This window comes from Labrus bergylta, chromosome 12 (genome assembly GCF_963930695.1).
Source record: "Labrus bergylta chromosome 12, fLabBer1.1, whole genome shotgun sequence".
NCBI classification, from domain to species: domain Eukaryota; kingdom Metazoa; phylum Chordata; class Actinopteri; order Labriformes; family Labridae; genus Labrus; species Labrus bergylta.
Window position 1 is genome coordinate 13,938,510 of NC_089206.1, and position 16,513 is coordinate 13,955,022.

Genomic DNA, 16,513 nt, shown 5'->3' on the forward strand with positions numbered 1-16,513 from the left:
TTTTGTTTGTAATCCAACCTGAATCCATCACTCGACTTGAGAATACCAAAGAAAAAAAGAACTATAAACTATATGAAACATCAAATAATCCTGCATGAAACACTTTTAAAATAGCAGATTTTTTACAATCCCCACAAAAATTAATGTGAAACCAACTAAAGAGATTAAAAAGTACATGCATGTTCAGAGTGTCATCACTTCTTATTGACTAAACCTGTGTTTGTTAGCCAACAGTAGTTGTAAACCAGCTTATTAAAGGCTTAATATGCAATTTTTCACACTTAAATGCAATAGAAATCAAGTATATCCTCTGAAAATAACTCTGTGAGTCATGACTGTCTACAATGGATGTAACACCGGAGTCCCACTGTCTGTGATGCTTTCCGAGTTTTCCAAGTCCTATCTTCAGTTTTTTTTACATCGCCGGGACGGCCGGCCAGCTCATCCCCTCGCGTATAAAAGTTGTTTAATTGAGGGACTAGAGAAAAGAGAATAACATTCTGTACTCACTGCTTAATTGAATGTCACGTAAGCGTTTCTAGATCACGGTCATTTCAGGTAAATTTACATGCAGTGTGAAGATACGAGCATGATAAAGATTGCTAGCATTAGCATGCTAACACAACAATGCAGCACAAGTTGTTTCGGTTTCATGCTGGTGATCAAGGGCGACATCTTCTGGATCAAAAAATTGCATATGAAGCCTTTAAGGAGCAACAAGAGGTAGTGTGAAAAATGTTGCATGTGTTACTGCTCTGTAGATAGATTTACACCATAGACTGTAAATATTATGGCCACAAGATGGCAGTGTTGCTCAACTCTCCATGGTTTGGTGTGCTCTCACCATTTGATGAAATGAATGCTCTGCTGGAGAAAGTTTAAACAGGTACTGATCTTTTTTTTGTACACTGTAAGGAAACATAAGAAACCCTCAGACTGTAAAATATTATTTTATTCTATGATGACGAAAAGGTCCAGCATGTAAAGGAGGTGAACATCTGCAGTAGTTTTATATTTAGTGGATGTTTTTTGGAATGAATTTGTCTTCTATCCAAAAATAAAAGATGAGACTATAATATATGACCTCCAGTAACATCCAGAATGAGCACATTGCAGATGTGATTTCATCAATGTGACATTTCCTACTTTTTCTTCTGAGATTACTTCTGATTGCAGATATAGAAAGTTGTTTGAAGATAATATCTATGTTAACATATCTCACTTTGTTATCTTACTTCCATAAAGAGTTGGTTTTCTTAATTTCATCACAAAGATATGACTTTATTCCCAGGTCAGGTATCTTTATAGGGCTTATAAATATCCATTTTTATCATCTAATTTCTGCCGAGGCTTAAGTTTTGTTTTAAACTGAAAGAAGGATGTCAAAGTCAAACTGATTCTCTGTGCAGCAACACAGATCAAACTTAAATGACAAATGTCAGCTCATGTTAGTATAACTATTGATTTGATGAAGTCAATGATGTACTAAAACTGTAATATCTGGTACTTTTTTATGTTACTTATTTTGCCATATTCACAAAATCACAAATCAGTAGTCAAAAAAACCCCACAAATCAACATAAAGCAAATGAACCTAACGTAAGGACAAAGGAACGCAAACTCTGAGTTCACATGTTTGTACACAGGATCTGATGCTGTTTCAAAAGTTGATCCTCTTTGTAGATGTTGTGAATGATTTTAGCTGATGACAAATAGGAAATATTACAGATCTTGATAAATAATGTCAATCCAATCAGAATAATTTCAAGTAAGTTTTTAAAATTGTTTTTTAAACTATCATTAATACATGTGTTGTATTGGAAATAATGCGTAATATATCAACAAAATAAGAATGAAGTAAGGTGAAAAGTCCATTTTCCACTCACATCAAGGTTTCCGTTGTTCTCTTTAGCAGGTCAGTGTAACACATTGGATCTAGATTTAGCCATCTATTTTTTTCTGTGCATGAGGAGTTACCAATGTGAACCTCCATAAATGATGCTACATTTTTTTCATTTTATTTGTTTTTTATTCATTAATTACCCTATTTTTTTTCTCATAACATTCCATAATCTCAACTGAACTCTGCTTAAGTCAGATAGAAAGCATGTGATCCAAACTCCATACACTGTTTCTGTTGATGCAAATGAGCAAATGATGTAAGTTGATGATTACTGTGTCCGACAAATAAACTTAACATGATGTGTTTAAATAGGCAATGTCGACATTAACTCAACCTGTGAAGCATGTGAGGGCAGTAAACATACATCTAAAGAACAGATTAAATGAATTTGATTGAATGAATGAATGTTAATGACTTTGCCAATTACACACACAACTCCCATTAAACTATTTTATCTATCGTTGAAAGTCTTGACACTGGCTGCCTCTTTGTCTTCATATTGATTTTATTATTGTCTAAAGCACTTGGCCTCCCACCAGATTAACTTTTCAGAGTTGATTTTAGTTTATGAACCAGGACGACCCCTCAGGTCTTCTTGTTCTTCTCTGGTTCTTCTTTTAGTTGTTCCACAGAGCAGAACAAAAACCTTTTGTGATTCTGCGTTTTGCTGCTCTGAGACTTTGGAACAGACTTCAGAGGATCAGAGAATATTGAGATTTTTAAAAACAATTTAAAAAACTCAGTTATTCAGTCTGGCTTTTCTATATGACTTAATCATTTTAAGGCTTTTAATTTACTATATTTTAATCAATATTATTCATCTCTACTTTTAAATTTACATTTTAGTGTTTGATTTTAGGTTTTTAGTATTTATATTTATTAATCATTGTGCTGATTTCATTTCTTATTGCTGTTATATTTTACAAACTACCTTTTGTCAGTCATTTTTCCGCTCCTTTGTAAAGGACTTTGAACTGCAATTAGATTTGTACCACAGGTGATATATACAGTATATATATATACATATATATATAGATGCATATGGTTTGATAGATTACACAATGTTGAACTCAGGATTTTCTCTGATGTTTATTTTGAATACATGCAGATTTTATCAGATATGAACCCATCACAACAGGAATACACTTGAAAGGTTCTCATAGATGCTTTATGTAAGAACCAATCGTCAAACAGTTATAGCTTCACTTAAAGTCTGTCATACATTTAAACACATTCATCATCCATTGAAGAAAGGTAGTTGATGGATACGTTTAAAAGATATTTTTTAATTCGAATTTCAAGTTTTTAGATGCAAATAAAGGTTTTCACAAGTTCCAGTTTTTAAAGTAAGAATCATAAACTCAAAAGAAGAGCACATTATAAAACATGCCCAAAATAAGACTCATTTTAAAACAGGTTAAAATTGTATTGTGATAATAAATGCTGCAGATACAAAGTAATATAATATAAGATAATACCAGTCACCAAAACATCACTCATGATCATCTCTCATTAAACACCACTCAAAGACAAATAATCTAATCTCATGTCCTCAATCTTCAAACGATTAACATCAAAACTAAAATGTTATAGTAATGTAAAGTATTATAAATCGCTAAATAAAACCACAAGTGAAATATTCACTCCATTACACATGTTGGGAGTGCTTTACATCTTTCCCCGACCAAAAAGAATACACAACCTACAAAGAAGCATAAATGTGAACAAAAGCTGAATCAATTCAGAAACATGCAGTTTATATATTCAGTTTGAGACAATGATTGTTGGATTTCAATAATGGCTTTCTTTACCTAAATGGTATTCAACAGCCATACAGCTGCTAGCTGTGTAAGTATCCAGTGTCATGTGTGTCTATGTATCAGTTTATATTATTATATGTTATGATTTATCTTTGTCCTCAATAAAAACATGTTGTATGTTGTTGGAACTTATGCAGATGCAGAAGGGAGTCAACAATTTAAAACAACAATACAACATGTATATGATAAAAGCGAGAAAGAGTCCTGAGTCTGAATAAGAAATAATTCTGTGTTATTCATGTTGTTGAGTCATTTCCATGGTCTTTTAATTACCCTCAGGTCCAAGCAGATGCGGCTTCTTCTCGAACTTCCTGCATGTTAATAAAGACACAAAAGTACATCTGTTTAAAGAAAGCAGTGCAGAGTAAACCTAGTGAGAGATAAACTGAAGAAGAAATGATTCTATTTAACAAACGATCTAACATTCAACTTATTTTAAAGCAAAACAATGCACTCATCATGCAGATCCATCATCTCACTGGTGAGAACTTTCAGTTTTTTTTAAATCTCAAGTAATAAAATACATTATTTCAAAGTTTTTGTCCGTTGGTAGGAAAATACAAAAGTTTGAAGACACCAATGCTAATTTAGCATCAAAAAAAGATCAAAATCATATATATGCAAAAAAAGAAGAATCCTGAAGTTTTGTTTCACTATGCAATCATTCCCTCCCTGCTCATTGTTCCATTCTAATGCTCATATATTAAAACAGCCTTTCAATGTAATAAAACCACTAACTGCATATATTAATATGTCACATACACACCCATTCAGAAAAGCCAATTTTTACAGCAGAAATAAACATGTTTACAGCCCGATTCAAAAACTAAATTGGTCTGATTATCTCATGTCTCAATCAGCACACACTGTATGAAGAGGGATTTTTTTTTTAACATGTCCGTTTTTCTTTTAATGAAGGATACACGTTATTCACAATAAGACCCGTTGCTTATAGGCCTGGGCTAAAAAAATGTTATCAAAATGTCATACCAGTCGATATAATTATCACAATAATTGTCAATCATTATTACTTTCAAATTTTCAAATCTAAAAGCTGATTTTTGCTCCTGAGTGAAAGTTGAAGAAACCAGAGGGTTGGTTAATCTTTTGGTTTCACTCCCATGCTGCTGTTGCTTACCTCTCTTAACCTGAGGGCCCCAAACCAGAGTCCTGCACGGTTCCAATACAGGTCAGTAAAATTGTTTCAGTACAGAAACCTGACTGACTGTCTAGACTTGCTGTCTAACCTGGATGCAAACCAGGACAAAGGACCAATAACATGTTGGAGTGTTGCCCAGTTTGGCAGTATTTTGTTAAGTTAAAGTATCAAATCTATTAGAGTAGAGCTTCACCAGCACAGGTAAGCATACGTTAACCTGAAAGGAAGACCGAAGGCTGAGGATGCTAGCACAGCTAATGTTTTCCACACTCAGCAGATTGTAGATCACATGTTCAACCATATTAAATAAACTGTACTCAATGTGGACTGTTTTCTATTTACTTTAGCCAAATCAACTGGTTTTATGTTCAATCAACAGCAAGTTAGTCGATATTGTATCCTTTAACATCTTAATATTCAACTATTATCAAAGGATTAGAAAATCATTGTACCACTGTTCAAACTGCTGTCTGGCAGCCTCCACACTCTGTTCATCAATCTTCTTACAGAAGACCCTGATCAGCTGCTCAGAAAAGATCGTTGTGCGAATCCTGGATGCCTGTAAAGATTGACAGCAGCTTTAATTTGAGAGTTATGGTGACATAAGCTGCCTTACAAATAACAGACAGAAGAAATATTGAATGATTGTGAAAAAAAAATGTTTTAATCAATAATTAGTTCTGACATTTTCTGGGGACATTAGCTTTGCCACGTCAGGCTCCTTTTTGCTGTAGAAATGCATATGTTCAACAGGGTTCTTGTCTTTCATGCCGTAGTCCATGTTAATGACCTAAAAAGAAGGTCGAGAGTAAAATGTGTGCCATAACAAACTCTGCAACATCTTACAAATCAAAGAATCAGCAAAACTGAAGATTTTACAAAAAAGGTGAGATGAAAGAAAGTAAAAGAAAACTCACCAGGATTTCAAAGTCCTCTGGTTTCAGGTTGTTTTCTTCCTCGTCAGGGAGGGGTTGAGCCAATTTTTCTTTCCAGCCAGTAATCTGGCTCTTGACAAGGAATCAGAAAAAAATTGTGGAAAAGGATATAGATTCAAGATTTTTTGCATTTTAAGTTGACAATGTAAGCAACTTGGAATTCAATTCACATTCACTCAAAAAACTGCACCAACTTAGTGTAAATGCGTTTGACTGTAGGGCTGCATGGTATGATCTAAGCATTAATTTTGCTATGTGTACAAGTGCCATGGTAATATCCCAGGACGTGTGTTAGTCCATGAGCACATAAAGTGTAGAGGGAGAGAGAGAGAAGGGATCACATGCAGTGTATGAAGATGAACTGTTCTTTGCTTAGAAGTTAATGTCACAGGGCTCTTGATGCAAATTAAATGTAGCTTTGAATGTATAAGGGGTTCTTATTTGTAAAAGAAAATAAACTTGAAGACCCAAATAATAATAAAAATTGTAATAGTATGAACATTAAAAGAAAACGCAGTTTCCCCAATATCATGCAGCATTAGTTCACTGAGGGATTTTGTATTGTATGACAACAATATGATAATTGTATGATAACGGTGCATGAGATCATGTGTAATAAATGTAATGAAACACAAGAACACACAGACTTACTTTCCAATCCTCGATGGGGACCTTTCTCTCACCAACAAACTTGTGGATCTTTCGAGAGATGATGTTTTGCAGAATCTCTCTTGCCTCTTGTAACTCAGGATGGGAAGACTTCAGTATTTCCTCAAACACGTTGTCTAAAAGAGTAACAGAGCAACAAGCAAACGATTATTAATTATACACACAAAAAAATTAGTAAATTTAATTCAAACACACTCAATAAATTGTAAAACATGGCATATTAATTTATAAGTCATTACAACTTATTTAACATGATCTGGTTCATTTACATGTGCATAATTAAAAAAATTGATAAAGTAGCATAACAGTAGTCTTACACCAAACACCAAAACTGACCAAGTGCCTACATCAATTTCCTTTTCAGATTGTTGGGTGTAGTGCATTATTTAAAACAATGTCTTGATATTTCTGAAGTCTGAATTTGCTTCAATGTTAAACATGAGCTAACAGCACACATTTAAATCTACACACCTGTGAGCTTTGTGTAGGCCTCCATGTCCTCATTGGCTGTAGAGAGAGTGAACATCCTCCCTCCTGATCCTTCAATCTGAATGTGACCGTCTGCTTTCAAAAAAGCCTCTGCAATCCTGTATGTTCATATCAAACATATTATTACTGATGAGATAGTGAATCATGACGCAGATCAAATAATGGAAATCAGAAGGAGACCAATCTTATATTTGGAGTACTAAGATCTGAAGGTAGACACTTACATATGTTCAATGACTTTGTTTACTCTGTGCTGATAGGCTCTTTTGTGGAGACGGTGTCTTATGTAGAACAAGTCGTACATATTGTCCTCCTCCTGTTGAGGTTAGGACTGTAGTTTAGTCATAAAGAACAACATTATCAGTTTGCTTTCAATTATCTGTTTACAAGCTCAAGTTTGTCATACTATGTCTCTGGTGCAGATAGTTTTCCTTCCATCAACCTCACACACTCTGGCAAACTGCAGGAAGCGATGAAAGTCAAAGGTGTTCTTGATTCCCAGGTATAAAGAGTCCCTGAGTAGTGTAATGGGGAAAAAATATATTTAGCAGATGTGTTAGAGTAATTCTAATGTGAACTGTGTGACATTTCATGAAATGCTGGTTTAGATTAAGCATCATGTGTTTGGATAACCTTTGATTTCTACAAGGATGACTCTACATGGACATTTGCTCTTCCTCTGTTTAGGTTGATTGTGTTAAACTGCTTATCTCCTACAACAGGAGCTTGTCAATATTGTTGTTTCCTCTTTGACATGTATAAAAGGAGACTTCATTCTGTATGTCATTTGAGCTACTCTGCAGTGTGGTCACCATGATACACTCTGTACAGTTTCTTCTTCCTACAGCTTCTTGTAGGAATAAAACCTCACAAAGATGATTGGGGTTTCAGTCTTTGTTCGTATTCTCACAGGGGAAATATTTCCATTACCGTAGAGACAGATTAAGGCAATGTGAAGAAAATAGGTGTATAGAGGGAAACTGAATTTACTGTTGAGTGCTGTATCATCTTAAAATAAATCAGGAGAATAATGCATTGTTCAGGGTTAAGAATTATTTTACAGCACTTCATTAAAACCTGACCTGGACAAGTAGTCAAACTTGTCCACATCAACGCCGTTTCTTTTGTTGGACACAATTTCGTAGAGGAAGGACTTTTCTTCTGGGCGCCCTTTGAAGTCCAACTGCAGAGATGACGACACAAAGCGAATCAGGACCAGTTTTATTGACACGTATGTTGTTGTCAATAAATTTACACTGCATAGAAAACATATGTAGGACCATTCCACAAAACAGAGATGAAGCTAAAATATGAACACAATAAACTATGTACATGGAAAAGCATGACAAACAAAACAACGGTTAAATTTTAAGATCTGAGTTCTAGGCAGAAGAAAAACTTTTTGTCACTCTTCTTGTCCGCCTTTATACTGAGGAGATGTTACAAAATAGTGACATTGCTGTAGGACACAGACTGATTTATGCACAGATGAGAACTTGCCTTCTGGTCTTCAGCAATCATCACCTTAATGTTTTTCGCATGTTAAGGGTTCAATCCATGCTTCGCTTTCATCAAATCATGAAAAATATTGCAAGAAGACAAGGAACAACACAAATAGCACAACCAACATTTGCAGAGAAGATCTCAAAACGTGTGTATGAAAGAAACACTTTAAATGTCAGAGTTCCTCAGAATTCGATGAGTGACTTAATGTCATCCAATCTTCTGTGGACATATACTGTATACAACATCCTAACAGTCTTTATCAGGGTTATTTAGCTAGCTGAACTCAACCCAGAGTCAAACTGTTAAGCACAAGAGTTTTTGGAAAGGTGATCATGCAGCTCAGTTTTCTCTCTAAGGATTTTTTCACACCTGGATAGTTTGGAAAAGTTGTTCTGAAACCATAGCCCGGTTTGTTTGATAAATATGTGAACACAGCAATCACACTCTTTTAGCTGCTCAACTTTTTTGATCTATTTTTTCTTGAATGGTGCACTGTGTGCTCTTTTTTGGCTATCTTTGCTCTTTGCTGCCCGTTGTAGGATGAATAAAGTTTTATCTTCTCTTATCTTATATTCATACAGTATCTTATCCGACTTCTGAATAACATAATGAGGTGAACTTGCCTCCTGCTCTTTAGATTGTTGTAGAGGTCCAGCAATCATCTCCTTGATGAATATTATGTCGTCTTCAGGTTTCAGTCCATACTTCTCCATCACTGGTTCAAGATTATTCTCTTTCAGCAGGTGGTCTAGCATGTCACAAGAGCCATTTTCATGCTGCGAGACACACAGACTCATAAATGTGTCAACACAAGATTTAATACATAAATATAATAATCCCACATACTTTAATTTTCCCCACATTTGAAGAGTATATCTCAAACGTATGTAAAACAACTTACAATGTCAGAGTTCCTAAAGCGCTTCAGAATTTGATGAGCCACTTAATGTCAGCCAATATACTGTATACAACATCCTAACAGTCTTTATCAGGGTTATTTAGCTAGCTGAACTCAACCCGATGTCAAACTGTTAAGCATAAGAGTTTTTGGGAAGGTGATAATGCAGCTCAGTTTTCTCACCGAACGTTTTTTCACACCTGGATAGTTTAGAAAAGTTGTTCTGAAACAAAGGGGCGTTTCCCCTTTAGCCCGGTTTGTTTGGATGTAAACACAACAATCGCACTCTTTTGATCTGAAGTTATTGAATGGTGCACTGTGTACTCTTTTTTGGCTATCCTTGCTCTTTGCTGCCCGTTGTAGGATGAATAAAGGTTATCTTCTCTTATTGAGTGACAAAGAGACATAAACAGATCTAGAAATCCCTTCTGCTTTTAAAAGAGGTCCCTGTCATAAAGAATTACCTCTCATGAACCATGAATTCAATTATTATCTTTGTTTGTTGTATCTAAATCTCTGAATCACCAGGATTAATGGTTAAAAAATAAACATTTAGTAAAATCTCATAGAGCTTCTGAAAAGCGGTAACATGTCAGATAAAAAGTTGACATAATATTACCAAAGAGAATAATGAGGGTCATTTAGCAACACAAACTACACCGTTCATTGTTATTAAATAAATAGATCAACATCCTTGGAAATGTGCATAATCACATTCTACCTGAGAAGGCAAACAAAAAAGAACATCCTGGATTTTGTTTCAAAAGAACAAGCCAGTGTGAAAGGTACATGTGCTTCAGTTTTGCGGTTCCTCTGTATTTCATTTGTCATATTACAACAGAAATAAAAACTTCTTACCTTCCATTTCTTTAATTTCCTCTTTTTTTCCAGTGCTTTGGGGAGGAACAGTCCATCATACAGATGGGAAAAGGGTCCATGACCTTGAAATGGATAGATAAAGACAGGCGTAATCCACTGATAGTGTACAGATTATACAGTCAGTATGTCTTAATAAACCTGTTTGAGTTGAGGATGGATTACTCCTGAATCTAAACTTGAGAATATTGCTTCCAAGAAAGACTGTTATGTGTTTGTAAATGTATGCATGATCTGGGTGGACTGTGGTACCGAAACGCCCTCTGGGTTAAAGTTTTCTGAGTCTAAATATTATTTTTAAAGATTCAGACCCTCCAGTTCTTATCAGAGTCCCTTTACAGACCGAGCTACCACCACCTCACCCCACCCTCGTATTTTTTATTTATTAATGCGGAAGCCCTTGCTTTTTTGAAAGATGGAAGGGTTATTTCTGGATCATTTCACTTTCATTTTACTCTTTTCATACCCAATAACATAATTTATAAACTATTATATGTAATATTGAAAAGGGATGCATTACTCACCCAGGTCATGACAGAGGCCAGCAATCTGAACACAAAGGACGTCTCTTTCAGTGATGTTGAGTTCCGGCTGCCTTGACCTGAGAGCCTCAGCAAGTTTTCCTGCTAAGTATCCCACCCTTTTTAGACCACAGAAAACATTTTTTTAAGTTATAATGCAGTTATCACAATTTATTATATATATTTTTATTCATATTTTTTATTCGATCCATACTAAGACAGGCACTGTTTTCTGCCTTTATTGGTTTTACAAGGTGCTTATGTGAAAACCACCATGAGTCTTCTCCTTATTTGGACTGAGGTCACCTGTGGGCTGAAATCTGAAAACTTGCTGACTTACCCGATCGAGTGTTCAAAGCGGTTGTGAGACGCTCCAGGGTAAACAAAGTAGACACCTCCAAGCTGCTTTATGAATCGAAGTCTCTGGAACTGAGGTGTGTCAATGATCTTGATGAGGAGTGGGTGTAACTCCATGCTACCATGGATGGGATCATTAAACACCTTGCAGAAAACAAACAAACAAAAGCTAAGAACAATGAAATGCGTAAAACAATACACCATGGAGACCAGCTCAAGATTGTCTGAGGGCTCTGGGAGGTATAGCATAAGCATGAAATGAGCCCAAGAATAAAGCTGATGCTACAAAGAATGTTTTTATGGCTTTAGCACTGGTTGGGATATTAAACATCTAGTAGAACAAAGAGAACAAAACATTGGACACTGAAAATGTCCTTTCAATACAAAGCGTGTTCCTATTCCTTTTATTTTAGGATTAAAAGGAAAGGAGAACAAAGAGGGTTGGTTTGGATAGTAAAGGTGCACAAAGCTAGCTGTCCTCACCACTGGTGGGGATAATAAGCATCTAGAGAACAAAGTCCTCCCAGTTAATTAGATTTTTAATTTAGACTGATAATGGATAATACATGTACACAGGCTTAACTTTGTGGAGGTGTGTTTGTGTGCGGTTTATTCTACAAGTCGTCATTGTTTGTTCTGTTTATTCTCTCTTATCTCTCCAGCCGCAAAAATGTGGTGTGATGTGTGGTAAGACGTGAAGTACTTTACCTTGTTCGGTCTGTAGAATTTAGGAGAAAAAAAAACATTAACAGTATGAACAAGTGCTGAAACTTCCAACTTAAAATGATTTCTTTATAAAGTTGGGATATTGTAAACTGGTTTAACAAAGACAGAGGTACTCACTGTTTTGCCATTTTGCCCCAACTAGATAAAAACCAACCTCCAAATGTTCCTCCAATCGTCCAAGTCCTTCTTTTTGTACCAACTTGTTTCCTCAGCTCCCTGTAACTTTGAAACATCTATCTATATAGTTTTTAATATTTTGAAGCTGTAAGATGTTGCATTTACATCAAGCTAATGTTTGTGATGCTGATCTGACAAGTGGCAAATGTCATTTAAATTTAAAGGCTTTTTTTTATGACGCTCAGGGTTTTAAAACATCTGACATTTATATCTCCACCACACCCATGTTATTGGTCTTTACCCTCATGATCCTCTTCTTTTATTGATATACCAAACATTTTAGAATACAAAACTGAAAATGCATCAAAATTTTTTAAGTCAAATTAACAAATCTAAACGTATAAAGAAGTGAAGAAATGACAGGATGTTAGAAATAAATCAGTATTAGAAGTTACTTCTGAAGAAAAATTCAGAGGTAGCGTGAATGTTGCATGTTTAACCTGCTCTTTAGACAGAGATTTATAGTGTACTCTATTTGAGGACTGCAAATGAATCAAATGGCCACAAGATGGCAATGTTACTCAACTCTCTATGGTAAAGTGTGCCCTGACCATTTGATGAAATAAATGCTCTGCTGGAGAAAGTTTTAACAGGTACTGATCTTTTTTGTGTTGCTTTTGTCATAACTTTCAGAAAGGAAACGTAAGAAACCCTCAGACTGTAAAAGATTTTCTCATTCTATGATGACAAAAATGTTCAGCCTCATGATGTATCCAGAAGCATGTAAAGTCTGTCTGTCTGTCATCATTCTATCCAAAAATAAAAGATGAGACTATAATATGTATATATTGACCTCCAGTAACATCCAGAAATGAGCACATTGCAGATGTGTGTCTGTTAATGCCAGTAGCTCAGTCTGTAGGGGCTTGGGTTGGGAACCAGAGAGTTGCCAGTTCAAGTCCCAGTGTGGACCAAATATGGAAGTTGGTCTGGTAGCTGGAGAGGTGTCACATCACCTCCTAAGCACTGCCAAGGTGCCCTTGAGCAAGGCACCAAACCCCCTCCCCACCATCAGCTCAGGAGTGCCCGCTGTGGGCAGCTCCGTCACTCTGACATCTCTCCATTAGTGCTTGTCCATAGGATCCTGTTTGTGCATGTGTGTGTTGCATGGTTAACAGAGTGTAAAAACAGAAATTTCCCCTTGCAGGGATCAATAAAGTTAATCTTAATCTACTTTTTCTTGTGAGATTACTTCTGATTGCAGACATAGAAAGTTGTTCAGGATGATATGACTTTATTCCCAGGTCAGGTATCTTTATAGGGCTTATAAATATCAATTTTTATCATCTAATTTCTGCCGAGGTTTAAGTTTTCTTTTAAACTGAAAGAAGGATGTCAAACTGATTCTCCGTGCAGCAACACAGATCAAACTTAAATGACAAATTGTAATCTCATGTTTGTATAACTATTGATTTTTCTTAAAGTCAATGATGTACTAAAACTGTAATATCTGGTACTTTTTTAGGCTACTTATTTTGACATATTCACAAATTCACAAATCAGTACAAAACCACAAAAAACCACAAATCAACATAAAGCAAATCAACATAACGTAAGGACAAAGGAACGCAAACTCTGAGTTCACATGTTTGTAAACAGGATCTGATGTTGTTTCAAAAGTTGATCCTCTTTGTAGATGTTGTGAATGATTTTAGCTGATGCCAAATAGGAATATTACAGATCTTGATAAATAATGTCAAACCAATCAGAATAATTTCAAGTAAGTTCCTAATTTTTGTTTTTAAAACTATCATTAATACATGTGTTGTATTGGAAATAATTCATAATATATCAACAAAATAAGAATGAAGTAAGGTGAAAGATCCATTTTACACTCACATGGAGGTTTTTGTTGTTCTCTATAGCAGGTCAGGCTTGGTTTGGATGGAAGATGAAGTAACAGACCTGAGCGCAGGCTTTTATAAAGTTGTGGCTTAAACAGGTGTGGCAAAGAAGTCAGATATCGGGATGCAGATTGGATGGTGTAACCCATTGGTGTTGATCTAGACCAGGAAAGGGCAACTTTGGTCACAGCAAGGGCCACATATATTTAATTCTCACTGTCAAAGGGCCAAATTGTAGGATACTCTTCGGTGGACTTATAATTCAACCAAAGGAAGGAATACATAGCTTTTATCAGCCTCTATGATACCAACATTCATATTTTAACCTCCAGTACAATTGTTAATCCTTAATTTAATATGCTTACTTCAAAATTAAGTTTATGTTCCAATGCAATGAACAGAGTATTTACTGGTTATTTTAGGATATTTTTCTTTCTTTTTTTCAAATGTACACACTAGTGTTGTAGTAATCGAAATCAAGACCGGTCTCGAGACCACTGTTTGAAGGTCTCGTCTTGAAAGTATTTTACTCTGTCTTGTCTCTGTCTCAGACTGGGCGGACTCCTGATTTTAGATTAAGACCAGTCAAGACCACCTCCAATGCTCCTTTCTAAAAGAACAAATGACTTCAATTCATTTGTAGTTTGATTTTTATCTCTTGGTTACCACCGCAACCTTCCTGGTGTTACTGATGAGTGGTGAGTGACACGCCCGCTGCACACATGATGATTTTAAAAGTGATATTTATGGTCTTGGTCTTGACTTGGTCTCAATCCCTAAATGTCTCGGTCTTGTCTCAGTCTCATATCACTCTGGTATGTCTTGGTCTCGGTTAGTGTGGTCCTCACTACAACATCAGTACTTAGTATACTTTCATATAAGAGTTTTACAAAAACGCTAACAGTCAATTATATCTCAACTGCATGTGGCCCACCCCTGAATTCTAGATTATAATTTGAATGTAGCCTCATTCTAGGAATCAAAATAAAGGCGCTTTATAGTATTTTGGCAATGACACTTGCACAAACAAAAAGAAAACAAATTCAAGGGTATGAAAGGATTTTCATAACGTCCCTGCCCTTCCCCAACCGCCTGAGCCCCAGTAAACAGCCTAAAATCCCAGTTAAGTCTAGCTGGTTTTGTTCACTCAACTATACTTTCATCCACACGTGAGGAACCAGAGAGAACGGCCTCTTGGCCTGCAAGACTCTTTCCCTGGATTGCATTAGTAACTCTTGCAGATATTTGGAATACTTTCCCTTTAGTATAAAGCGTTTGGTGTGTGAGTCCATGCTGTGTAGGGAAAAAGTCGATGAGATTGATAGAAGGCCCACACACAACCTAAATGCTTAAAGCTGCAGCTTCCTGAGCTTCTCGTGAAGGACAGCATTATCATACAGCTTACTGTTCAGGACTCAACTTTCAAACTAAAAATCAACTTTTAGCGTTTAATATGTCACAAAAAGGTCAAATAAAGAAAGAGTTATTCAAACTTACTGTCCACATACTCCCCATGGGACTGATAGGATTCATTCCCAATGTAAGCAGCATCTTGACCTCAGCAGTGGTCAGATACTCAGATTAGTTACCTGAGTTATAAGAGACATCTCAGAGGCCCTGAGATGATTATAACTGAGCACATCATGCCAATTTAGAAAGGTAAAAATATTGAGACATCTAACAACTCAGTGACATCAGAAATGTGAGAATGTGCCGACATGAGTTGTTATTTTGTGAGGGATAACGTTAAGGTAAGAATTGAATGTACACCACACTTTATTCATTGACTCCTGTTTTTTAGGTGAAAAAGGAAAGTTTAAAATGTAGTTTTTAAATATATTTTGGGGAGATAAAAAGCACAATCTTCCACTCTTATGTAAAGCATAAAGATGAACACTGAAGTAAAGGACAAGCACCACTAAATGATTTTTTCTGCTCAGTATTTTGTCAACAAAACATGTTTTGTTTCTCTGATTGTAAATGACAACAGAATGACTCAACAAGTGTTGAGAATGATAAGCAGTCCCTTAAAACGGCAAAGATTCTGAAATATATAAATACCTGGATCAGGTTGTGTTTTAAGTTGTTTATTTCTTGGACTAAAAGCTCTATGGGGTGGCAGTAGCTCAGTCTGCAGGGACTTGTGTTGGGAACCGGAGGGTTGTCGGTTCAAGTCTGGAGATTGGTCTGGTAGCTGGAGAGGCGCCAATTCACTTCCTGAGCACTGTCGAGGTGCCTTTGAGCAAGACACCTCTCAAGGCGTTTTATAACACATTATCACTCACCCCCCCCCCCCCCCCCTCCAGGATTATTAAAGTATTTCTGATTCTGAAATAAATGGAGAATGCGAAATAATGGAATTTCAAACATGCAAGTAATAATGTGATTAATTCCAATAAACTATTGGAATCTAGTGATTCCAACAGTTTCTCGCTCATCTCCTGCTGCTTCTTTTTGTACCGGCAGAACAAACATGAAAAGTATTCTGCTCTTTGCATAATTTATTTACCTACCACACACACACACACACACACACACACACACACACACACACACACACACACACACACACACACACACACACACACACACAATTATCAGTTTCTCACAATATGAACATTAGGGATTTAGAA

The 16,513-nt window shown here is 35.9% G+C and overlaps 2 protein-coding genes across 2 annotated transcripts; both read right to left on the reverse strand.

The window, feature by feature from the left end:
* Positions 1 to 5,524: 5,524 nt before the first annotated feature.
* On the reverse strand, positions 5,525 to 8,496 carry LOC110005387 (deoxynucleoside triphosphate triphosphohydrolase SAMHD1-like). The gene is made up of 8 exons (XM_065961172.1): positions 8,476 to 8,496; positions 8,058 to 8,158; positions 7,382 to 7,490; positions 7,200 to 7,291; positions 6,958 to 7,073; positions 6,469 to 6,602; positions 5,800 to 5,889; positions 5,525 to 5,672 (listed from the first exon to the last, which is right to left on the reverse strand). Exons 1-8 carry the CDS (start codon positions 8,494 to 8,496, stop codon positions 5,550 to 5,552), a joined length of 786 nt encoding a protein of 261 aa, XP_065817244.1. The 3' UTR covers positions 5,525 to 5,549.
* Positions 8,182 to 12,330, reverse strand: LOC110005423 (deoxynucleoside triphosphate triphosphohydrolase SAMHD1-like). The gene is made up of 4 exons (XM_065961295.1): positions 11,117 to 12,330; positions 10,780 to 10,895; positions 10,238 to 10,320; positions 8,182 to 9,257 (listed from the first exon to the last, which is right to left on the reverse strand). The coding sequence occupies exons 1-4, from the start codon at positions 11,386 to 11,388 to the stop codon at positions 8,952 to 8,954; spliced, it is 777 nt and encodes a 258-aa protein (XP_065817367.1). The 5' UTR covers positions 11,389 to 12,330; the 3' UTR covers positions 8,182 to 8,951.
* Between the last annotated feature and the right edge of the window lie 4,183 nt (positions 12,331 to 16,513).